Source organism: Astatotilapia calliptera, chromosome 12 (genome assembly GCF_964374335.1).
Source record: "Astatotilapia calliptera chromosome 12, fAstCal68.1, whole genome shotgun sequence".
NCBI lineage: Eukaryota > Metazoa > Chordata > Actinopteri > Cichliformes > Cichlidae > Astatotilapia > Astatotilapia calliptera.
Genome location: NC_137433.1, coordinates 40,279,946 through 40,305,509, shown reverse-complemented (window position 1 = coordinate 40,305,509; position 25,564 = coordinate 40,279,946). Strand labels below are relative to the sequence as shown.

At 47.2% G+C, this 25,564-nt stretch overlaps 3 protein-coding genes and 1 long non-coding RNA gene across 6 annotated transcripts; 1 reads left to right on the top strand and 3 right to left on the bottom strand.

Annotated features, from left to right (window-relative positions):
- The first annotated feature begins 323 nt into the window (after positions 1 to 323).
- Positions 324 to 5,282, top strand: endog (endonuclease G). Its single transcript, XM_026187824.2, has 6 exons — positions 324 to 1,323; positions 3,802 to 3,995; positions 4,313 to 4,454; positions 4,536 to 4,645; positions 4,721 to 4,802; positions 4,882 to 5,282. Exons 1-6 carry the CDS (start codon positions 1,156 to 1,158, stop codon positions 5,080 to 5,082), a joined length of 897 nt encoding a protein of 298 aa, XP_026043609.2. The 5' UTR covers positions 324 to 1,155; the 3' UTR covers positions 5,083 to 5,282.
- On the bottom strand, positions 3,205 to 3,867 carry LOC145419429 (uncharacterized). The gene is made up of 2 exons (XR_013900815.1): positions 3,634 to 3,867; positions 3,205 to 3,469 (listed from the first exon to the last, which is right to left on the bottom strand). It is a non-coding gene; the product is annotated as an uncharacterized LOC145419429 (long non-coding RNA).
- On the bottom strand, positions 5,214 to 17,491 carry LOC113033747 (uncharacterized). 3 transcript variants are annotated; one of them, XM_026187821.2, is made up of 11 exons: positions 17,338 to 17,491; positions 14,616 to 15,680; positions 14,269 to 14,393; positions 14,005 to 14,190; positions 7,326 to 7,404; positions 7,114 to 7,238; positions 6,610 to 6,799; positions 6,429 to 6,518; positions 6,256 to 6,321; positions 6,089 to 6,174; positions 5,214 to 5,518 (listed from the first exon to the last, which is right to left on the bottom strand). In XM_026187821.2, the coding sequence occupies exons 2-11, from the start codon at positions 15,617 to 15,619 to the stop codon at positions 5,355 to 5,357; spliced, it is 2,115 nt and encodes a 704-aa protein (XP_026043606.2). In that variant the 5' UTR covers positions 15,620 to 15,680; positions 17,338 to 17,491; the 3' UTR covers positions 5,214 to 5,354. The 3 variants fall into 3 exon arrangements, with proteins under 3 accessions (XP_026043606.2, XP_026043605.2, XP_026043607.2); XM_026187820.2 differs by lacking the exon at positions 17,338 to 17,491 and adding an exon at positions 15,991 to 16,188; XM_026187822.2 differs by lacking the exon at positions 17,338 to 17,491 and adding an exon at positions 16,011 to 16,140.
- Positions 17,492 to 19,291: 1,800 nt separating this feature from the next.
- On the bottom strand, positions 19,292 to 25,123 carry gpsm1a (G protein signaling modulator 1a). Its single transcript, XM_026188728.2, has 4 exons — positions 24,984 to 25,123; positions 23,220 to 23,602; positions 22,383 to 22,580; positions 19,292 to 20,899 (listed from the first exon to the last, which is right to left on the bottom strand). The coding sequence occupies exons 2-4, from the start codon at positions 23,544 to 23,546 to the stop codon at positions 20,678 to 20,680; spliced, it is 747 nt and encodes a 248-aa protein (XP_026044513.2). The 5' UTR covers positions 23,547 to 23,602; positions 24,984 to 25,123; the 3' UTR covers positions 19,292 to 20,677.
- Positions 25,124 to 25,564: the final 441 nt, after the last annotated feature.

Below are 25,564 nucleotides of genomic sequence, written 5' to 3'. Positions count from 1 at the left end.
AAATACAACGATGACAGAAAGGATTATTGCACTTAGTATTATTGCATATGTATGGATGTGTGTGCTTGATCAGTTAAAGTCTTTATTATGGAGTCTGACAGCAGTGGGGAGGAAAGACCTGCGAAATCTCTCCGTCCCACACCGTGGGTGCCGCAGTCTCACACTGAAGGAGCTGCTCAGTGCTGTCACAGTCTGCTGCATGGGGTGGGAGATGTTGTCCAACAGGGATGACAGCTTAGCCGCCGTTCTCCTGTCACTCACCATATAAAACAGGTCCGCGGCTCCGAACCGTAGTAAAGGGACCTCTGGCTAATACGTCGGGTTCGTGTCGGGCTCGTAGCTGAAAACTAGCTTTACTTTGTTGTCTGGGTCGACTTTGCTAGCGAGAGACAGAGAGAGGCGTTGAAAGACTCCAACGGAGCTTATTGTTTCAGAGGAAACAGGAACACAGCGTACAGTCGAGTCTTAATAGCTTACTTACAGCTGGACTACACTGCCCACGAGGCTACATGCTTCAGGGCGATGCCTGTAACACTCTGCCTGTTGCCTTCTTATTAAGTCATTTTTTGAACAGTAATTTTTAAAAATATTTCTTCATGTCAGTATGCGGCCACATGTAGAGGTGACGTGGGCCGTGAGATTGAGACACAGACATTGGAGCCTCTTAATGCGTGTTTTGTTTGGGTTTCCACCGGCATGGAAACCAAAAACAGAGAGGGCATAGCCGAACATATGAAACGGGAAAAGACCGCCGTGTAATCCTTTATTTCAACAAAGTAACTGTATTCTGAATACCACCTTTTTAAACGGTAACAGAATACAGTTACTCATATTTTGTATTTTAAATAGGTAACGGTGGTTCATGTACTCTGTTACTTTCCAACACTGACTGTGGGACGCAATGAAATTAAAATTGAGGGTGTGTCAACAAAAAGGTGTGTAATAAATAATATTTAATTTGCATTTGATTTATGTTTAAAGAATGGCAAACAATCACATAATTTAGGACTTTGTTGTACATATTTGGCACAAAAATCACTGAAAGTGAAATATGTGGACACGAAATGTTGCTGCACACACACAGACAGGTAGACGCTTATTAAATACATTCCTGTGACGTCATCACAGCGCGTCACCAGCAGCTGACCCGGCAGCATGTGGCGGACCGGGGCGACCTTGGTGTTCGGAGCGGGACTCGGAGCGGCGGCGAGCCGTCTGTTGAGCGCCGGAGGCTGGCGTGAGGAGGGGGGAGCCGGCCTGATGAGCCGGGTTCCGGTCATCCCGGTACCGGGAGTCCCGACGGTGCAGGCATCAGAGCTGCAGGTGAGTGTGCGTGAGGTCATAGACTTCCGGCATTTGCTTGTGTGTGCTCCAAAAGTGTCTTCTATCTAGTTTTCCTAACATTGTTTCCTTGACCCGATGAGGAAAACAAGTTAGGAGACGCTTAACGTCTCTGCTTAACGACGTGACGCCGGATCTCCGAAGTGTTAAAAACTACAACTTGCAGGAGACTGACTACAAAGCGCGCATCTCACTTTAGCTGTTTGTGAGACCCACAGCAGACCGGCTCTCCTTCAGCCTCCTCTCATTTATCGGAGCTGCTGTTTTCACAGCGAACACTCGAGCCTGAGCTCACACTGGAGCCGCTGAGTCTCTCTGCTGGTTCTCACTGACAGACCCTGCTGCTGTATGTCGGTAACAGCCAGTGGCGGTTCTAGCCTGTATTGCGGCCTGGGCGAACACTCCCTCTGGCATCTCTGTTTTGGACAGTACTATCCTCTATGCTGTTGTTGTATACAGAGGCAGCAGGTTGAGTGAACCACAAGCCCAGTAATGTTGTGAGGAGGATGGAGCTGAACTCCGTTAGGGTGGTGTCTGAGAGGCAGATGTTGTCCAAGATAAGGACAATCATGGATAATACCTCCCACCTACTCCATGACATGCTGGCTAGTGACAGGAGCACACTCAGAGACTGAGATTACCCACAATGCACCACTGAACGACACAGGAATCATTCCTGCCTGTGGCCATCTCCCTGTACAACTCCTCCACCTAACACACTGTGAACACTGCAACAGCTACAGCCTTTTTACACACGCTCTTTTCTACTCTGGAATATTCTTGTCAATTTTCTTGATATTTATTTATCATCACCTCTGTTAATCCTTGATATTTAGAATTGAGTGATCTGTATATATTAGTGCTGTTTCTTAAACGTGTAAAATCTGTAACATAATGTATTGTTTGGAGTTTAGTCTGTTACTGTTAATATTTTTACCATTTCTTCTTGGAGCAACTGTAATCCACATAATTTCCTTAGGGATTAATAAAGTATTCTGATTCTGATTGTTTCAGGATGACCTGCCATTATCCAATCACACATCTGCTTACCTGGATCTGTTGCTTGTTTCTCTTCTTTTCTCTATTTTCTAAACTGAGCACCCGATGGCTTTGAACTTTTCTTGTCCATCTTACATTGGTTTTAATTTTGCTCTTCAGTATGAACACAAATCCCCCAACTCAAGGGTCACCACAACATAACCTAGACCTACACCTTAGTTCACAGATTTACTTTGTCGAGGGTTTATTTCTGGGATTTCACACAACCCAGGATTCAAATCATGAATACATGATGGGCTTGGATTTACAACATGCTGAATGAAATGTGCTCTATTTGGAAGCAGCCGGCCCCTCCCCTTTCAAAGGGTCGTGTGTGAGACTTTAAATCGTCAAGCTTAATTATAAATTTGTTATTGATCCTTTACTCCGAGTCCTAAAGTGTAAATTTATTTTCTAACTCTTCTTATATTTATTGTTTGTTTACTTGCACTGCTGTAACTGCAGCCTCGTCGTCTCGTCTCTATATGCTGGACTGTCTGTAGCGGAGATGACAATAAAGTTTACTTTGACTTCAGCACCGCGCAGGCGCACCGAGGGCTCTCGCGCTCACTTTTCGTGTATAGAATTATGAAGAAACATCGGTGCAAATTATAAGTTTGTATCATGATGTCTGGTGTTTTTGTGTTTGTTGCTTTGTTTTATTTTGCGAGTTGGTTATTAGACGCTGCTCCAGCCAGCCAGAGACTCCGCCGCAAGCAGCAGGCGCACCTCGCAAACGGAGGGCGCTCTTACTCCCAGCAAATAGGTGATAGAAAACCGATCGGTGCCTCTGCTATTCCCAATATGCGCTGGCTGATGTCGGGGCAGCATGAGTACGAGCAACTTTATTTTTTCTTTTTTGCCGATGCCCGTGATGCCGCCGCGGGCAACCGCCCATATCAAAAACCGCTACTGCTGACAGCACATCCTCCTGTGACTGTCACGTCACAATCATTTGGCTCACTGGGTAAAAAAAATGAAATCCATGGTATGTTCTTCTATCTGGCTGCTGTGGAACTCGTTTCCTCCGCCCTGCGACTGCATTTCCTCCATCATCACTGATCCTAGCTGACCTGAAGCAAACATGAAGCTGTAACATAACAAAGGACATCAATGATCACTGGGCTCATACGGCATGCTTCATGCAGCAACTCAACAGGAAGTAGTTTTTATTCACTCAGGCTCCAGCTGTGACTTTAACAGCTGCTCATAAAACTAGGAATGTATCAAAATGCAGTTAGAAGGAACACTTACACCATCTGCTGCACGCTGTTCATGTCGATGCTGCAGCAGCTCCTTCAGGTGTGTGAGTCCATAAAAACACTGAGGAAGAAGACTTCCATATACTCTGGATTATTGATCAATTAGTGGGAGGAGTCTCTGTGTTCCCGATTGGCTGATTGAGTGTGTCTCTGTGTCTAGGTGAGTCCAGGTAGCTCAGGAGCTGTGATGAAGTATGGCTTCCCCTCACTGGGCAACATCAAGACCAGAGAATCCTACGTCACCTCCTACGACCCCCGCACGCGTACTGCAGCCTGGGTAATAGAGCGGCTAAACCCCGCCTCCCTGAGCGGACTGTCAGACAGGAAGTACTGCGAGTTCAAAGAGGATGACAGGTGCGACAGGAACAGGGCAGGTAAAGTTCATGTTCACATCAGTGTTCTCCCACCGGGCTGTCAAACACAGGGCACGTGGGCCAGAACCGGCCCTCATGAGGTGCGAGCTGGACTCGCCTTTCTGCAGCTCTTATTGAGATGCTGTAAAAATCCAACTGTGCGAGCAGAGCTGCAGATAAACACCGTGACCCCAACTTTCCTTGCTTGAAAATTGTGGTCCGTGCAGGTTAACGAGGCGACAGGTGAAGGACGTTCTTCTCTACCTGTGAAGTTGTTTGAATTCTTAACGTGTAACATCTGTTTACATTCATTGGCAGCGTTCATGTTTTCCACCGAGCGACCAATGCCGACTACAAGGGGAGCGGGTTCGACAGGGGCCACCTGGCCGCAGCAGCCAACCACAAGTGGAGCCAGAAAGCCATGGACGACACGTTCTACCTGAGCAACGTGGCTCCACAGGTGAGACTTTTTACCTGGACAGGCTCATCCAGAGTATTGATTACCTGATTGATTCTATGGATCTCTGGTGTTTGTGAGCAGAACCCTCACCTGAACCAGAACACCTGGAACAACCTGGAGAAACTCTGCCGCTCCCTCACCAAACGCTACCTCAACGTCTACGTCTGCACTGGCCCGCTCTACCTGCCCAGGTAACCTGCTGCCCATCCTTCTGTGATGACTGAGGGGAGGGGCTTGGGAATGACATTGTCAGGTGCGTGTTTCAGGCAAGAGGCTGACGGGAAACTCTACGTTCGATATCAAGTGATAGGACGAAACCACGTCGCCGTGCCGACACACTTCTTTAAGGTGAGGGCGACCCACTGGATGGTGTCAGCACTCCTGCCCGTCAGCTGGCGATAAGTTCTCCTGTCCCATGTGCCCTCAGGTGCTGATCCTGGAGCAAGCGGACGGCAAGGGGGTGGAGCTCCGTTCGTACGTGTTACCAAACGAACCTATCAGCGAGCAGGTTCCTCTGGAGCGTTTCCTGGTTCCCATAGAAACCATCGAGCGCATGTCAGGACTCCTGTTTGTGCCAAACATCATGAAGAGGACCGCCGGCGGCGTACGGGCCATCGCTGACAGATGAGCTGCATTACCCACAATCCTCTGCTTCAGACTTCCTTTAATCACAGATCAATAACGTTCGAACGTTTATGAACTTAATTATTTGTGAACTATCAGTGTGAGCATTGCTTCTGATCGAACAAACACACAACATACCAAAACAATTTTATTTAATGTTACAAAGCATCTGCACCTTCAAAATAAAAGTCTTTTTTTAACCCACTCCCTGTCCCGATTTCAAAGTGTTTTTATAAAGTCTGTCCATGGGGACACCACATGTTGATTGGCTGCAGGTCAGCTGTTGTCCAGCTCCACGTCGTCACTGAGCTCTGAGAAGATGTCAGAGAGCTGATAAAGTCTCTCCTTCTCCTCCTCTTCCTGCGCCTCCTGGGGCTCACACTTCTTCAGTCTCTCCTCCAGGACAGGGACGGCTCTGCTCTGTAGGAAGTCGATGATCTCTGAGAGACAGGCGATTACAGATTACTGCAGGCTCACCTGAACACGACACTTAAACCTGAATTACTCTGAACAACTGAACCTGAGAGCTTGCATGCTGCATCCAGGTGCTCAATGAAAACTGGGAAATCTGAGGGGTGTACTAAATGCAAGGACCACACATCCAGGCTTTGTTTGAGCCCCAGTCTGAGTAACGCCCGGGGTGCTCATCGCCTGTCTGTCCGCTCAGTTTGAGCTGCACTACAGCGCAGCTGCTCCTGACCAGGTGAGCAGTTTAGTTACCATTGTGATCGAACAGGTAAGAAGACTTCAGAGGGGTCGGGCTGTCTCAGGTGTGCTCCGGTTGGAGGTTTCTTCGATGCTCGACATGACACGACTTGTTTGTGTGGTTTGGTTTTGGAGAACAGATTCGGCGTGTCCTCGTGTTTGTGTGGTCGGAAACACACTGCACACAAACAGCTGAGGTCACGTGACCCGACACTCGGGTCACATGATCAAAGCTACACTCTGGTTTAATCTGACAGTGCGACACAAACAGGAAGTGGAACACACACCAAGCTCGAGCTGCTCACCTGCGTACGACAAACTCGTCCAGTTTGGAACTCTGGAAACCTTCAACCTGTAAAACATCTTCTGCACACACATCGGCGTCACAGTCCTGAAACACACACACAGGTGTGACACCACAATACTGCCTGTAGTACAGTCTATTGTGTACTTAATACTAGTTTGACCTCACCCGATGAGTCCAGCCACCTCGTCCCAGTCGATGTCTGCTGCGTCGTCCACATGCATGTTATAGAGCCTGAACACACACACACACACACACAGTGATGTCCATCATGACCGGAGGTTTGTCCTGCATTCTCATTGGCTGATCAGCGAATGCTCTGATGGGTTCGCGTCACTCACGTGTTGATGAGGTGGATTTTTGCGGCGTACCCCTCGGCACCTCGGTTGAACACTCCCTTTGAGGACAGCTTAGACTTCAGCAGGTAGAACCTGGAAAACACCAACACCTGAGTTATACCCGAGGATCCGCTGCTGGCGTGGAATGTACCGGTCTGGTTCACGTGAGCAGAGGAGCACCGACCACTTGAGACGACACTGGATCCAGGACCGGGTCTCCACCTGCTCGCTGATCCTCTTCCAGGGCAGGTTGTTGCACAGCTGGTTTCGGCTCAGACCTGCAGGGCTCTGCTGGACCAGCATCTCCAGGTGAGCCCTGACAGCCTGCCAAAGGCGCAACTCTTCCTCTGCAGTCCAGGTACCGCGACCCTGAGCTGGGTGTGAGCGCACAGACAGGAGAGCATTTTCACGGCTGAGCAGAGAAATCTGTTCTACAGATCAATAACCGATCAATAACCTGCTCCGTCTCAGGTCACAATGAGCAGCTGGAACAAATCTGCAGAATTCTGACTCGGCGCCACGACAGCAACCAGATCAGCCCAACAAATGAACTTTCAAAATAAGCATGGGGGTCGTTTACTTTAAAAAATTAAAACAAGTCACTAAAGATATCTGACCAAGTCGTCTAAGTACAGTCTGTGATTGACCACAGTGGAGTTCAGAGGTTAGGGGTCACAGGGAAGCTCACCGATGGTGTTGAAGCGTTTCTCCAGCGAGTAGATGCTGCGGTCCATCTTCTCTGAGATTCTCTTCCAGTCGTTGCCGTGGAGCTTCTGCAACTTTGTGAGAGAGCATAGCTCATCCTCAGAAAACCTGAATGAACACACCCAAATTGTGTCAGGTGACCGTCAGGTTAACGAGTCAAACATAAACCCATGAACATGCAACGTGACCTCTGACCTTCCCATGTTATTCCTCTCATCAAAAATCTTCTTGGCTCTGACGTAAACCTGATCACATGTCCGAGGAATCCCCTCAGCTGCAGACAGACAAGAAGATCAAAGGTCATACTGGGATCACTGATTTTAAAATCACAGCAAGACTTAATTATGGAGTTCCACAGGGTTCAGTGCTAGGACCAATTCTGTTTACATTATACATGCTTCCCTTAGGCAGCATCATTAGAAGACATAGCATACATTTACACTGCTATGCAGATGACACCCAGCTCTATCTGTCCATGAAGCCAGATAACACACACCAATGAGTTAAACTGCAGGAATGTCTTAAAGACATAAAGACCTGGATGGCCGCTAACTTTCTGCTTCTTAATTCAGATAAAACTGAGGTTATTGTACTCGGCCCTGAAAAGCTTAGAAATATGGTATCTAAGCAGATTCTTACTCTGGATGGCATTACCTTGGCCTCCAGTAACACTGTGAGGAACCTTGGAGTCATTTTTGACCAGGACATGTCCTTCAACGCACATATTAAACAAATATGTAAGACTGCTTTCTTCCATTTGTGCAACATCTCTAAAGTTAGAAATATCCTGTCTCAGAGTGAAGCTGAAAAACTAGTTCATGCATTTATTACTTCCAGGCTGGACGACTGTAATTCATTATTATCAGGAAGTCCTAAAAACTCCCTGAAAAGCCTTCAGCTGATCCAAAATGCTGCAGCAAGAGTCCTGACAGGGACTAGAAAGAGAGAGCAGATTTCTCCTGTTTTGGCTTCCTGTTAAATCCAGAATTCAACATCCTGCTCCTCACATACAAGGTCTTAAATAATCAGGCCCCATCTTATCTTAATGACCTTGTAGTACCATATCACCCTATTAGAGCACTTCGCTCTCGCTCTGCAGGCCTACTTGTTGTTCCTAGAGTATTTAAAAGTAGAATGGGAGGCAGAGCCTTCAGTTTTCAGGCCCCTCTTCTGTGGAACCAGCTTCCAGTTTGGATTCAGGAGACAGACACTATCTCTACTTTCAAGATTAGGCTTCAAACTTTCCTTTTTGCTAAAGCATATAGTTAGGGCTGGACCAGGTGACCCTGAATCCTCCCTTAGTTATTGTTAAGAGATATATTCTAAAACACTTCTTCAGCTGAGAATCAGAGAGGAGAAACACACAGTTTTCTTGCTAGGAAGGGCAGTCACCAGAGTGCACGCACAAGAGTGAGGATCAGAGACTCGCAGCTCTGAGACTGCCCTGGTCTTTATTTATACTTTAGTGGACGTTTGTTCCTTACATTGGAATGTGGAGGTGTGTATGTATGTTTGTGTGTCAGAGTGTGACCCCACAAACGACTTCCCTTAACCTGCTGGTCTGGAAAATCTGGAAACAGTTCATCTATATGTAAAAAAGGGCACTTAGACTAAGACTGACATAGCTACGTTAATCCTACCGTAAAACAATAAGAGAAGGTACGACCTCTCCCATGCTCCCAGGATGTGGATGTGAATGCCAGAGCACTCTGGAATGCACGCAAAGCTTTTGCAGACTATTAAGGATCGCACATCCTATCACTACCATATGTAAACTTATATTATTAAAAGATTATACTGACTACTAAATACAATTTTCTATTGACAGTTATGCTGCAATAGACGTAGGCTGCCGGGGATTCCCATGATGCACTGGGTGATTCCTTTCCAGTCACCTTTCTCACTCACTATGTGTTAATAGACCTCTCTGCATTGAATCATATCTGTTATTAACCTCTAGTTGTGTTCAAATTCATGGGCTGCATCCTCCTGAGGACCCGGCCTTCGCGGTCTACGTGGGCCGGGTCCTCAGAAGGTCGGGCAGGCTGGAAGTAAACGGCTGTGAAATGGGACGGTCCAGCCTTCAGATTAGCGTCACCGCTGTCTCGTGGAGTTTAATAAACTCGGCCGTCTGCTCCTTGCTGTCTAAAATATAACAGGACACTGGAGGAAACTCCAGTGTATTTGTGTGTGTGTATATATATATATATATATATATATATATTAGGGGTGCAACGATATTCGTATCGATATTGAACCGTTCGATACAGTGCTTTCGGTTCGGTACGCATATGTATCGAACAATACAACATTTGTAATTTATTTTATCAACTTTCCTTCTGACGATGCTGTCTGTGTTGAGCGCTCAGTGAATCTGTGTTCGACTACTCCGCCTAGGCTGCACTGTCGAGCGCAGATCCACTGAGCGCTCAACACAGACAGCATCGTCAGAAGGAAGAGCGCAGGGCACCTCCCCCACCCTCATTCAGATCTGGCGTTTGGAACTATTTTGGTTTTCATGTGACGTATGACCCTGAAGGTAAGCGCGTCATGGACTAAAGTAAAACAGTATGTTGGATGTGCCACGCAATGCTCAATTACATGGGTGGGAGCTAGTGTGCTAGCGCAGTTAGCTCGTTAACGTGTTGGCCGTCTAGCCCCATGCACGGGGCGATCGGCGGTAGCTCGTTAACGGAGATTTGCCGTGTTGTGGTGTTAAGGTCATTTCAACGAGATTAACCTGAAAGCACTAGTGGGAACACAACGAATATGACTGCACATTTACACCGACATCATCCTAGTGCAAAGACAAATACAACAAGCATGCTACTAACTTTAGCCGAGTCATTTAGACAGCTGTTAGCACATGATTCTCCTTATGCTGCTGAGAATATAGCCCAGAAGAAGCGGATAGTATAGCTTTTATTTTGGAAAGAGACATTTCTCTGTAATAAACTCTCTTTTCCAAAGATGAGTGATTCCTCAATCAGATACAGGGCTTGCAATATCGCTAGCCCGACGTCCCGGAGCTAGCGATTTTTTCAGTCGGGCTACCAAAATCTATCTCTGCCCTGCCCGTCGGGCTATTGTAGGAAAAATATATGTCAATGCTTTTGCATTCTTTCAGAAATGTAGCTGGGTAATTATGTCATTGGCATCGGTGAGCCACTGTCAATATGTGACATATTGAAATCGCGTTTGAATTTGCGCTTGTTTTTTGCTTTCACTTTGCAATCGTGCGAACTGTGTATAGAGAGCGACAGCACTGATCTGTGAGTGATGATAATTTGTGCACCAATTCCTCTGACATCGTCTTATTAATCGTTAGCTTACTATGCAAACATGACAAGTGAAATCTCCCGCAGCTTAAACATGTGAGAGGTTGATCGCGCAGAGAATCACTGAGCTTATGTGAGTGCGTGTGTAAAAGCAGCAGGATTTATATTTGACTACGATGACCTGGATTAGAGCTGGGCGATATGAGATTTTTTCATATCACGATATGTTTTTTTCATTTCAGGCGATAACGATATCTATCACGATATCAGCCAAATAACTATATTTGTAAGATTTAAATGTGCCGTTGCTCACAAGTAAAATGTGAAATAATCAGCAGCTTGTTTTGATTTAAATATTTATTTCCCATAATAAGTTCAACAGGGTAGATGTACTTAAGGAACATGAGACTTTTTCAGATAAATAAAGGCAAATATTGCAAACTACACAAAAGGCAGCCGCTAAAGCGTTTAAGTTTCAAAATGGAACAAACGAAACAGACTAAATTGTCAATTCCACTTAGAAATAAACTGTTTATGCTGAGTCTGAGTCTGCAGAGGGTCCCGGTGATGTGGAAGACATCATGCCTCGTCCCTGTACCAAAGACGCCTCGTCCCAGTGGCCCCCAGGATTACAGGCCCGTGGCACTGACCTCCCACATCATGAAGACCCTGGAAAGGCTCATCCTGGACCAGCTGCGACCCATAGTAAGACCACATCTGGATCCCCTTCAGTTCGCTTATCAGCCTCGTCTCGGAACAGAGGACGCCATCATCTACCTGCTCAATCGTGTCTACACCCATCTGGACCAGCCGGCGAGCACTGTGAGGGTCATGTTTTTTGACTTTTCCAGTGCTTTCAACACCATCAGGCCGACCCTCCTGGGTGATAAGTTAGCAGCGATGCAGGTGGATGCTTCTCTGGTGTCCTGGATTGTTGATTACCTGACAGGAAGACCACAATATGTACGTCTCCCACAGTGTGTGTCTGACAAGGTGATTAGCAACACAGGGGCACCACAGGGGACTGTCCTCTCCCCCTTCCTCTTCACCCTCTACACCACAGACTTCAGCCACTGCACAGAGACCTCCATCTTCAGAAGTTTTCTGATGACTCTGCGGTGGTTGGATGCATCAGCAGGGATGATGAGACAGAGTACCGGGCTGTGGTCGACTCCTTTGTCACGTGGTGTGAGCAGAATCATCTGCAGCTCAACGTGGCAAAGACCAAGGAACTGATCGTGGACTTCAGGAAGACCAGGAAACACTTGACCCCTGTTTCAATCCAGGGGGTCAGTGTTGACATTGTGGAGGACTATAAATACCTTGGAGTACACATTGACAATAAACTGGACTGGGCTAAAAACACCACAGCACTTTACAGGAAGGGCCAGAGTCGTCTCTATTTTTTGAGGCGACTGAGGTCCTTCAACATCTGCCAGAAAATGCTGAGGATTTTCTATGAGTCTGTGGTGGCCAGTGCGATCCTCTATGCTGTTGCATGCTGGGGGAGCAGGCTGAGGGTCGCAGATGCCAACAGACTTAATAAACTGATCCGTAAGGCCAGCAATGTTGTGGGGATGGAGCTGGACTCCCTCAAGGTGGTGTCGGAGAGGCGGATGCTGTCCAAGATAAAGACAATGTTGGATAACACCTCCCACCCACTCCATGACATGTTGGTCAGTCACAGGAGCACGTTCAGTGAGAGACTGAGATTACCGAAAAGCACCACTGAACGACACAGGAAATCATTCCTGCCTGTGGCCATCTCCCTGTACAACGCATCCACTTAACACACTGTTTGCTGCTACAACTACACATGTTTCTTTTCCAAATATTTATTTATGAGTGACTTATGTATGTATGTATGTATATATATGTATATATTGTACTATTCTTAGTTAGCGTATTGTCTGTCTTGTCTTAATGTTGGTTTAAAATGGAGCACTGTAACAAAAAATAATTTCCCCCAGGGATCAATAAAGTATTCTGATTCTGATTCTGAAACAAAATATTAATTCTAAAAATAAATCTTAGTTTGTTTTACAGAAGAACAGACAAAACTGACTAACTTTTGTCAATATCAAATAAACTGAGAACTAAAAGGAAATTCTCAATCTCTCCTTGTTGTATAGCTGAGCTTTTCAAACAGTTTTAACAGTTACTTTAGTCTGACAAAAGCCGAATGACGAATTAGCGCTTCCAGTCAGAGACTGAGGCTACGTCCACACGTACACGGGTATTTTTGAAAACGGAGATTTTCCGTTTTCGTTTTAAAAAATAATCCCGTCCACACATAAAGGCAGAAATGAAGGAAAACGCTGCTATGAACATGCCAAAGCAGCAGGTGGCGCTAGATTCCTAACCGTGCAGAAATGTTGGCCAATCAGAAGTCTAGAAGCCTCGGTGGGAAAAAGTAAACAAAGCTGGGGCATAGAAGCAGAACCGAGTCGTATGTGTGGAGGGACAGTAACTGTGTGTATATGTAAGCATTTAAACACTGCAGAGAGTAGAATTAACAGTATTGTAGAAATTCATTTCACCGAAACAATAACGTGGCGCACAGTGTGACGCATGCACCAGTTTATTGTATTTCCAGACTTGCTTTCGGCACAATTTACAGTGCACGCTACTCTGTTTTTTGTCAGACTTGAAATAGCAGAAATACCTTCACACTACGGAACTTCTATGGCTCTTCCGTTCGACAATCTCTCCGGCATTGCAACCATCATCTGTTTTCTCTTCGGTCACGCTCGGTTGATTTTTCTAGTCGGCACACTCATTTCCTCCATTACGCGCTGGCTCCATTACCCGCTGGCTGCTTCCCAAACAAACACACGTGCGGCTTGGCACTTGTGCTGTACGTAACAAGTCACGCGACGTGACGCTGCGGCTGTGATTGGTTCGGCTCTGCGCTACTTAATTTGGATTGGCTGACCTTTGTCTATCGCGATAGTTTAATTTCTCTATCGAGTAAAAGTTATATCGCGATACATATCGTTATCGTTCTATCGCCCAGCTCTAACCTGGATGACTGAGAACCTTCACAGACAGATATATATTTTAGTTCTGCTGAGCCAAATAAGACAGGTCAGGGTGAAGAAGTGACAGCCAAAGAAAAGCTTACCACAAAACGGAAAAGTTATGACAAATCAGACTATAAGGCAAAAAGAAAGTGCAGCTTTATGGTTTCATGGACAAAAGAATTTCTGTGGCTGCGATATGACGAGCTAAATAACCAGGGCTGCACATAAGTGGTCCGCAGGTGCGCATTCGCTGTCAAAATAAAAAACACGCACAAGGGTTAGGGTTAAATTTAAAAACTGTACTTTTGAGTTAAAATATATATTTATAATTTTAATAAATGACAAATTAAAAAGGCATGAACATTTTTTTTGTATCGAAAAAATATCGAACCGTGACACCAAAGTATCGAACCGAACCGTGAATTTTGTGTATCGTTGCACCCCTAATATATATATATATATATATATATATATATGAAGTTTATATGAAACGCGCCCTGAGGTGACTGTTGTTGCAATTAGGCACTGTATAAATAAAAGTGAACCCAACGTCGTTCTGCATTGGTTACGTACCGATGTTCTCCAGGAAGTGATGCTGTGCTTTCAGCCTCCTGATCTCCAGCTCCTGCTCTTTGAACCTGTGAGGAAACAGAAGCTGCTCCGCTGAGCTGATTCCCGTCAGAGCCAAGAAGTCGGCCACGTTCTGTTCGATTTGCTGGTTCTCAAGCTGAGAGTACCGCCCCCAGCGCAGAGACACACCTGGAGGAAGACAGGCGTTCACAGGGTTAATGCACAGTGCTCGTACCTTCCTGCTGGTGGCGTCTGCAGCAGTGTTACCTTTCTTTTTGAAGGCCTTGAAGCGTGCCAAGTCGTACCGCAGCAGCTTGTTGATCTGATCGGCAGATTTCTTCTTCACATGAGGAACAAATTCCTGAAGTTCCTCCAACAACTTATGGTCAAACCTGAAGCACATGACATCATCATCATCATCAGCTGACATCATCATAAAAGCAGAGACAACAAAGATGGACGCCGCATGAGGAGCTTTGCGTCCACGCTGCTTCCTGTCTGAGCGTGCGGAGCCGCAGGTGGTAAGGTGTCACGGCTCCCCAGCTTTGTTCAGTCTCTGATCTTTCTGTGTTGTGTTCACTGACGTCTCGTTAACATGAACTTTATGAACTCACTCTTCAGGATCAGCTGCCGCCTCCGTTCTCCTCTTCTTCTTCTCCTCCTCCCCGTGACCCCCCGCTGCACCTCTCTGCCTCTTTGCAGGATTTACATTCTTCGTTGCCTTCTCTCCATTACATGATGTCACTTCCTGCACACTTTCACTTCCCCTCTCCTCCTTCAACCTGTTCTTGACTGTTTGAACCGACACATGTGCATTTGCTGTTGCTGTGGCTACACTCGCCATGCGCGCCGCCTTCTTCTTTTGTTTAGTCTCGCTGTAAGGCTCCCTTTCCTGTGATGTCACTTCCTCTTTCTTTTTCTTCTTTCCTCCCTCGCTGCTCTTCTTCTCTTTTCTGCTCACCTGTCCATGAGGAGAACAGAACACCTCCTTCTCCTCCTTTCTCTTTTCTGGCTCTTTGTCCTCCTGTTTTTTCTTCCTTTTCTTCTCCCTGCTCACCTTTTCATCCCCAGTAGGAGGTGAGGGAGGAGCCAACAGTTCTTCCTCCTCCTCTTCTCTCCTCTTTTTTCTCTTTTTCTTCTTCTCCTTCCTGCTCAGCTGTTCACCCAGACCAGGAGACGAGGGACCCGGTTCCTCCTCTTTCTTCCTCTCTACCTCGCTGGTTTCCTCCTGTTTGTCCCCCCTCTGCTCTTTCTCCTCCTTCTCCCCATTCACATGTGCATCTTCAGCAGAAGAAAAAGGAGAACTGAACACCTCCTCTTCCTCCGCTCTTCTCTTATTTTTCTTCTTCTTCTTCTTCTTCTTCTTCCCCTCGCTGGTTTCCTCCTCCTCCCCGTTCACCTGTCCATCTTCAGCAGGCGAGCTGAACACCTTCTCCTCCTCTCGTCTCTTCTTTTTCTTCTCCTTCCTGCTCACCCGTTCCTCTTCAGCGGGAGGACTGAACAGTTCCTCCTCCTCCTTCTCTCCTCTCTCAGGAGTGTCGATGTCGATGGGAGCAGGCGACTCCTCGCCCTCTGCGCGCCTCCTCTTCTTCTTCTCACAGGATGATGGAGGTGTCATGATGGGAGGAGCAACAGGAGGAGGCGATGGCTCGATGCTGCAGGTCAGTTTGTGACAGAAGCTGCAGAAGAAGAAGAGGAAGGTCAGGTCAGGTGTGGCCAATCAGGACAAATAAACAGGACACAGGTGTGAGCTGACCGCCTGGCACAGGCGAGGCTTCAGTGGGGGAGGTGTACCCGGCCACTTCACTTTACGCCCGCTGCCAGGGCGCAGGAAGCCGCTGCAGGATTCTCCTGAACAACGGGTATTGCCGCTCAGACAACACATTTTGAAACGGCTCTAACATCACCTGTGTGTCTCGGAGCGCCCCAGCCAACATTCATTATCAAAGTGTCCAAGCTCACATGTGACAGCGACCAGGTGTGCTTCACCTGTGATATGATCTCCTCACCGCAGGAAGAGACGCTCGTCTGTCTGGCTTCAGATCACGTGACTTCATTAGAGAGGGTGTGCGCACGTCGTCAGGCCGTAACAGCGATCAGAAACATTATCAATCAGCAGAAAACCCGATAACGAGTCAGAGCTTCACGTATCACCACCACGGAGCCCCCAAGGACGGCCCCCACCTGTGGCTTCCACCCGGCAAGACTCAATCAGCTCCAACCGACAGTCAGGACACATCTAGACCCCCTTCAGCTGGTTTAAAGTGGCGTCAGACAGGCGGATGTTGTCCGAGCTGGCCAGTCAGAGGAACGTGCTCAGTGAGAGACGGAGACTGCCCATAATGCACCACAGAACGACACAGCGTGCACACTGCAGCAGTTACAGCCTTTGGCACGTCGTCCACACCAAAGTGCAGCTCAGTGTGAGCGGTTCAATCTGTGACGTGTCGTCGATTCACACCAGGATTCAGGGTGCTTTTATTCAGCTGTGACATCACGTCCTCTGAGATTAACCACACAGCTCTCTATACTCCTCACTGTACTCCTTCACCTCTGCAACTCCCTCTATTCTTCCTCTGAATGCTTTCCTATACTTCCTCATTTCTCCATCAAGCCTCCTTGTCTCCTGTTCACTGTGCAGAGGAAACAACTTCTCAGCTGGTTCCCTCAGCACCCAACCTGTAGGTAACTCCTCCCACAACCAGGAGCCCCTAAGCATTCCTCCTCTTCCTCCTCGGGCATCTTCCAAAACCATCTGCTCTCCCTAACCTCTTTTCCTCGAGCCCAGTGAGAAAAAGAGAAGAGTGGCCTTCTGTTCAAAGGAGGAGGAGCAGGTAGGGTCAGATGACGTCACAGAGCACAAACACGTGATCTGTCCTGTGCTCACAGCTGTGACACGCGTGTACATGTTTACAACAGTCACACAAACTGCTGCGCTGTGGCTGTCGTGGTTGCGTGTAATCGGCTCACGGGTCAAACTCTGTTACAGCTAAGAAGCCACGGTATCGGCCGGTAGCTAGCGTTCTTCCTAAACTCCGTGTCCGGGGTCGCTCAGGTGTGACGACCCCAGCAGCGCGTGGAACACGATCAGCTGATCAGCTGCCGTCTACCTGAGAGGAGACTACGGCAGCGGGGTCAGGGGTCAACCCGCCTCAGACAAAAGACGAGCTCGAGCTGCATCGCGAATTCGCCGCTGAAACCAACCTGGCGCTCATATGTGACGTCACTAAAGAGCTCTTACTCTGTAAAAACCGAACCGGTCACACTGAGGGTTAGGGGTCAGGGCGAGTTCAATTTAACGCTAACCTTAAAGAAAGAAAACGGAAGTGCTCCTACCTGATCTGGTGTGATCGATCTTTCTCGCGCTCTTACAGCCGTTAAACTTTGATTCTCGCCGACTCGCGCTCTTTGGCGGATGCACGCGGACGGCGGAACTCGCGCTACTTGTTTACGTCCTGTGTTGCAGCCGCGCATGCGCAGTGATGGACATGCTCAGTGGAGGAAGTGAAGCGGTCCCTCTGAGTTTCCGGATTCGTTTGAGGGTTAATTTTTTCTATTGGTGCACGAAGAAGAGCTGATAGGAGCAGGCGCTCCGTAAAATACATGTGCGCTTCCATAAAAATAAAAATATATAAAAACTAAAATCAAACAAAAGCAAAGGGCACATTAGAGTTTACTAACTAAACCAGTGGTTTAGCAGTGTGGGTGTGATCAAGTTCCTTTGAATACATGTGAAACAGAGCTGGAGACTGATTTAGTCAGAGATTAAAAGTGTCAAAAGCGCCAAATGTGAATTTTTCATCTGATGAAATACATCCAGTAATATCCCCTAGGAGTAACACTGACCTCTGTCCATCCACTCCTTGTTATACTGTGATACAGCGAGTAAAATTATGATTACACAGCAGTTTCCAATGTATGAGGTAGAGATGGACCGATCCGATATTCATCCAGGCTGGAATATTGAGTTTGCAGCAGGCTGTGAGTAAGTTTATTTCAGCATGAAACACATTTGTTGTTTCAACTCTTGGAGCTGATCAAAGTCTTAAAATAAGCTGCAGAGAAAAAAACAACAACCAATGCACTTATGTTGTGATGAAGCTGTGCTGGAACAACCAGTTTATTTCAGAGTTACTAAAACAACGCATTTATCAAAACGTCTTTTAAAAAGCTCAAAGGACACAACAGTGTGTTTGTTTTAGTATTATTATTTTTATATTATTAGTCTTTGACGATAGCGTCGGCTGTCTCAGGCTGTCAGCAGCTGCGAGTTTCATGATCACGGTGTCCAGATCTACATCTTGTTAATAATTTTACCTCTTCACTACGTACGACTCTGGATACTGTAGCTCTGGTGAAAACTAAGGCCTAAATAATACTAAATAATCAGGCCCCATCTTATCTTAATGACCTTGTAGTACCATATCACCCTATTAGAGCACTTCGCTCTCGCTCTGCAGGCCTACTTGTTGTTCCTAGAGTATTTAAAAGTAGAATGGGAGGCAGAGCCTTCAGTTTTCAGGCCCCTCTTCTGTGGAACCAGCTTCCAGTTTGGATTCAGGAGACAGACACTATCTCTACTTTCAAGATTAGGCTTCAAACTTTCCTTTTTGCTAAAGCATATAGTTAGGGCTGGACCAGGTGACCCTGAATCCTCCCTTAGTTATGCTGCAATAGACGTAGGCTGCTGGGGGATTCCCATGATGCATTGGGTGTTTCCTTTCCAGTCACCTTTCTCACTCACTATGTGTTAACAGACCTCTCTGCACTGAATCATATCTGTTATTAACCTCTGTCTCTCTTCCACAGCATGTCTTTATCCCGTCTTCCTTCTCTCACCCCAACCAATCACAGCAGATGGCCCCGCCCCTCCCAGAGCCTGGTTCTGCCGGAGGTTTCTTCCTGTTAAAAGGGAGTTTTTCCTTCCCACTGTTGCCAAAGTGCTGCTCATAGGGGGTCATATGATTGTTGGGTTTTTCTCTGTGTGTAATATTGTACGATCTACTGTGCAATATAAAGCACCTTAAGGGGATTTGGCGCTGTGTAAATACAATTGAATTGAAATCTACGTCGCTGTCACACCACTCCGAACAAATCCAATTATTCTGGATCGGGACATGTGTGGTCCTGATCAAAGGTCGCCTGCAGACAGCAACAGGAGGCGGCTTCGTTTGTCTGCAGTCAGCTGACTGAAATGTGAAATCTCTGGTCAGATTTGAACCATCGTCGCTTTTGGGACTGGGAGGGTGAGAAAGGTGTTACCAGGCAACAAGGAGGAGGACAAATAGGATCAAGCCTGATGAAACTTTATTCAAGCCTCCAACACAGGAAGTGACATTTCTCTTTACGATCAGACTTTTCCAGCTTACAGAGGTCAGAGGTCACAGAGAGGCTTCAGCTCCAGACGGACACCTGTGATTGGTAAACATGTCAGGTGGGAGAGCCTGACATCACGTCTGTGAGCTGCATGTTTGAATAAAGTTTGACAGTGAAATACAAGCTGAGATGTTTGTTAGAGAGATTATTTAAATCAGCACCACGAGGTTAAAGGTCACATTTCTGCAGTTACTACAGAATCAGGTGAGTACAGGTGAAACAGGACACAGATCAGGTCACAGGTTCACAGGTCCAGGGTGACGTTTACATGCAGAGTGTTTATCATGCGGTCAGTGAGTGCATCGTCAGTTGGTCTGCATTCAGTCACCTCGTTAGTTTGGGTTAGGGACCACAGAACAAACAGGAAGTAAACAGCTGTTTCCTGTACGGCATTGTGGTGGGAGGAGCAACAGCTGATGGATATGATGACCTCATTAAGGCTGTGTCCTTTTAAAGCTGAAAGTATGGGTTACTAAACTTCACTACATCTACCAGAATGCTTTGCATCCCCCCCCAGTCATGTGACTTAATGAGTCGTGTCCTGCGCCCCCAAGGGTTTCAGCAGTCTCTTCAACCTCGACCACTTCTCGTTAACTTGTTAACCATCACTACATTTGCCCCTCACACTGACACGCGTGCTTCACACCTCAGACCCACACCCACCCCTCAGACCAAGGACCTTACACCCACACCTACGCCTCACGCCTCACACCTCACACCCACGCCTCACGCCCTACTACACCTTCCCTACCCCAGCATCACAGGGATGCCCACGTTCACCTTCTAATGCAGTCAAACCTCAGCTTGCCCCACCAAACATGCCTCTCTTGGCCACTAACGTGGGTTTCCTGTGGGAAAGCCAACACCGGCATCCCCACTAGCCTTGAAGGGCAAATATGCTGCGGGCGCTGTGTGAGATAAATATGGGTTTGCCCCACCCACATAGCCCCACTTACCCATCCACACAGAAGTGCTTGCAGCCCTAAGTTTGATTAAAACAAACTTCCAAACATCAAATCAAACCTCAGAGTCCATCCAAGCATTTTTTTCTTCTTCCGTACAGAAACCAACCTGTGATTCCTGATCATGTGACATGTGTTACAGGTGTGTTAGTAAAAATTAAGATTATTTCTGACAGCAGTTTGTCCTACATGCAGACGAAAACCCTCATGGCCCCAAGTCCAGGATCACTGCGGTCCTGGTTTCAGTCTGAGGAGCCAGAGCCACACTCAACAACAAATGCTACTCCTTAAAGGGAACTAGAATTCAGTCGCTCCACCCGATCAGACTTGGGGCTTCATCAGTGATGATGATGATGATGATGATGGAGGGAGGAGCTAGCAGATTGTGCGTCCGGGTCCTCCTCACTGTTCCTCAGCAGCAGTGAAGCTCGCTGCTCATTCATCCTCCTGGACTGGACTCTCTGGACCAAAGAGAAGAAGTTCTCCTGACCGTCAGGAACCGGAGTGAGCACGTCATCCAGGTCTGGGAGGGAACACCTCTGGTCCTCCATCCTGTCAGACTGCAGACAGAGAGACAGGTGAGGGCTGTTCTACACTATCCTGTTCCTGATGACGAGATCAGTGTTGATCCAGGACCATCCCTGAGCAGCCGCACTGTTGTGACATATTGACAGAAAGTACTTGTTTGCACCTTACAGAGAGCCATCTTGTCATGGGGTCTGGAGGTCAGTAAGTGGGAGTGGACCCAAATGCAGACACAGACAGAAGCTCACGTGGGTCATAACCCGTCTGGTAGCTAATGTAACACAACAAACATGGATAAAATCTTTTTATCCCCATAGCATCATCATCTGTTCTGATGAGCTTCTCTTTCATCCTTCAGGTAAAGTGTAGATTTGACTGAAAATGCTAAAATCAAGTCCTGCCCACAGCACCTTTACTGATTAATGTTAAAACAATGTGTACAGATAGTGAGGTACAAACGAATTTTTCTTGTTGTTCATTCGTACACATGCAGGAGCTGCACTATCATATTGCTCATAGATCAGAGTGAACTGGAGTGAAAATGGTCGGATACTTCAAACAGGGCCATTCTGACCACTGACAGGTGAAGTGAATACAGTCATACCACCTGTTAGTGGGTGGTATATATCAGGGAGCAGGTGTACATTTTGTCCTCAGACGTGATGTTAAAAGCAAGAAAAATGCACAAGAGGATTTGAATGTGTCTGACAGTTTGGGTCAGAGTGTCTCCAAAGCTGCAGCCCTTTGGTTGGTCTGCAGGGCTCAGTAACCTATCAAAGAACCAACCAGGTTCACTGACGGCTGGACCGGGTGGCCCATTCTGATAGAAAGGTGTCAGCATACACATCATGTGGATGCCCAGATGCATGTGTACTGCTTACCTGGGGAACACCTGGAAGCACAAGGCCAGATTGGAAGAAGATGAGCCGAGGAGGCGGCACGATGTTTTGGGTGATGTTCAGCTGGGAAAAGTTGTGTCCTGCATCCACGTGGATGTTACTGTGACAGGCCTACCTAAGCACTGTTACAGGCCGTGTCCACCCTTTCAGAGAAATGGTGCTCCCTGATGGTTGTGGCCCTTCAACAAGATAAGCCACGCTGCTAAACAGGTTCAGAAATGTTTTAGAGCACATGAAGTTTGAGGGCGGACTTGGCCTTCAATCAGGGATCTGTGTGATCTCCCAGACTAAGCAAATCCAGTCTAGGAGGCCTCAGCTCGCAGCTTACAGGACTCAAAGGATCTGTTGCTAACATGTTGCTGCTAACCCTAAACCAAAAGTAACCAAAGGCTTTATTATTTACCTTTTCTCTTTGCTTTAGTCAAGAACAATACTAACTTAGGGAGGTCTCTGTTTTCAAAATTAGAGGTAAGAAAGCATTTCTAATATTTCTGTCTGACATCACAAGAATCTGATTGGTCAGGAGCATTGATACTCCCGGTGTTGTAAAAACCACACCAACCAACCACACCAGTGTGTCCAATCTTTAGCTAACAGTTAACCCAGTAAAGATACAGACCTGGTAGTGTATGAGCATGTAGTAAAAGTCCAGGCTGGGCACAGGGGGTTGATCTGGACTGCAGGCCCCACAAAGAGCAGCTGGTCCCGGATCGGGCAGCAGGCTGACGCTGGCTCTCTGGTCGTCCAGCCTCTGACACTGAGACTCCAGGATCAGGTCCAACAGGGCCTCTGGCTCCCCCTGCTGGCTGCTCCTACGCTGCACCAACAACACAGGTGTTACAAGTGGTTAACAGGAGTCTGAGTTAAAGATTTGAGTTCCAACACACTTAATGTGACAGCATCTGAACACCACGATGTCACCATCTGTCCTCTCCGCTCTTTCCAAAATCACCAAAACTCTTTACTGCATGTTGAGTTTTCACTTTGATCTGCAGTTTCACACCAATGTTTGTCAAATACTACAGACCAGAAGAGTCTGCACCACACTGAGAACAGAGTCTGAGGCAGCTTATGTCAGCCTATTGCTTCTGACTGTCTGTAGATGTCTTTGATTGGAGTTCATCCAGGTGCAGAACTTCACCTCAGACAGGTGATGATTCTTTATAAGCTACAGCTAAAAGGCTGTTTGATCCATTCATCGGGGTCTCCCCTGAATCTGTGACCTCTCTTTAATTATTCAGGCTGTTATTAAAAATCACATGAGGTAACTCTGACCACACATGTGGTCCATCCAGATTTTTAGGTTCTAACTCGTCTCATCAGACCTCTGTCTGATCAAAGCTACCCAAAGACTGATCAACACCTCCCTTCAGATTTGGCTCCACCTGGGAGCTCCTGTCTCTCCTGGACTTGTGGGACCAGCTCAGGTGTGTCTTTCACTGCAGGTGAGAGTTACCTTACTTCTGGGGGTCGTGATTCTCATTCTGGAGCTGAGTGCAGAGCTAAGGCTCTGTCCCCGAGGTCTGGCGGTGCCGCCTTCAGGACTGGGACCGGCTGGACTCACAAGGCCTCGGAGAGTCCTGAGGGTCCTCAGGGGTGAGGTGGAGGTCAGCGTCCTGCTGCTGACTTTACTGGGATTGTGGGATTCTGGTCCTGGATCCAGACTACCATTTTGATCAGGGGTCATGGGACTTTTTGACACCGCCCCCCCAATCCTGCCGTTGTGGTGAACATTTGAAGAGAGCGAGGGGGAAGGCACGCCTGGGTGTTGGCTGTCCGTCATGATGGAGGTGTGGGAGGTGCTGAGGGAGGAGTTCTCCTCAGGCTGTCGCGGTGAACCTGGACACAGAGGAAGTGACAGATAGTACTCTGTAGTATTCTGTATACTGCATTTCATTTTTTCAGACTTAAAGGCTAAAACGTCCGTTTGAGCCCCACGAGGTCAGAGTTGGCCTGCAGCCTTTTTTACTGTGTGAATTAATCCTTACCTCCATCTCCACCTACCCCTCCACCCCTCGCATCAAACAGTGTGAAACATATACCATCACCCTCATGTTTTCGGACACTAACAGTTAACAACCCAAACACCTGGAAGGCAGCACAGGTTCTCTAATGACATGAAGGTGATGCTCAGACGTTTCCATCCGCTCATTATCAGCACCACCGTCAGGGTGATTTGGGGCTTTTAATCACTCCTTTGAAATGTTTGTTTTTACCAGGGTGGAGTGATTGTACAGAAATACTAATTTTTTAAAAATTGTACTTTCTCTGCAATCCACACAGAGTGAAGAACACACCCCACTAACATTTGGTTCAACGTCCCTCAGCAAGCTTCAGCCTGACCCGATGCTTTGGATGTTTGACCACTCCTCTTGGCAGAAGCGAATCGATGCTTCAGCAATGTTGAGGTCCGGGCTCTGCGGAGGCTGATCCACCGTATGTTTCTATTCAGGATGCTTTCACTGCACTGGCAGTGTGTTTGAAGATCTCCATCACCTTTGGCTGACATGCATCTGGAACCACGATGGAGACTCCGCCATGTTTCACACAAGGCTGCAGACTCTCACTGTTGCACCTCTTCTGACCTCCTCGTACATGCTGACCATGACGTGGACAGTTCCTCTGATATTCAGTCCACTTCCGGTGTGAATTTTATACCCCAGCTTTCAGCAATAGTATGTCTTGGTTTAAAACAGGCCCCCTTCGTGAGATCAGAATCAGAATAGTTTAAGCAAATGTAGATTTGTATATATGAAGGTTTGTGTGTGTGTGTTGTTTGCAGCAGTGTTTAAACTCTGATTTATCTTTAAAATGTTGCCTGCAAATGAGAATGAAGCTGAGCAGTTGGGTTGTGTGCGCTCCACATGAAGCAGAAACAGTAAAGTTAGCCGAGTGCGCCCTCGGAGACGATTTCAGGTTAAAGTGAAGCTACAGAAGTAGGTCAACAACAACAGGAGCAGAGCTGCCAGTGTCTAATCGCATTTACAACACAAAGACAGCCACACACACGAATGCATTAATGAGCAGTGTCACTGCGTTCATCTGCCCCAGGCTGCAGCTCCACCCAGAGGCTGTCGGGGGACCTGCGGCAGCCCACAATAAAGCGGCAGAGAAAATCAGAGAAGTCAGAGGTGGTTCAATCTGGACTCTGAAAACGTCACGAAGGGGCCACACACACACACACACACTCCCCGAAGAACAAAAGCTCCTGTTCCCTCACCTCTACATTACAGACTTCCTCCAACTTCCAGCTTCCTGTCTTCGACCCCGTCAGTCGTCACGCCGCTCTGCTGCTGGGTTCTTCGTCTTACTCCTCCATCGAGTGAGGTCTCTCTACCAGCCAGTCCACACAAACTTTAAAGCAAGCACAAAAGGACATACACATACTCACACAATGAAAGGAGAAGAACCCCGCCCCCTCGCCCTTACATCATGTTTCTATGGAAACCAAAGAGAGTCGTCCAAATCCCCCGCCTCACACACATACACACACATTCCTGCATTGTTAAACTCCATTCAGCTGAACTCAGAGGACGCTCTTCATCAGTGGGCCTCACACACACACACACACACACACACACACACACACACACACAATCTAACACTGTTGGCATAGACTTTTGCACAGTTGAACCAACAGTTTCAGGATAAAGCTTCTGTACCTGTGCCCAGACTCAAACATCATTAAAAATGCACGAGTATAATTGTAAAAAGAACCCAAAGACAGTGCTGTCATCATGTGACTGACACATCTTTAGCCAATCAGTGTGCAGCATTCTTCAGTCAGTCATCATGTCCTGT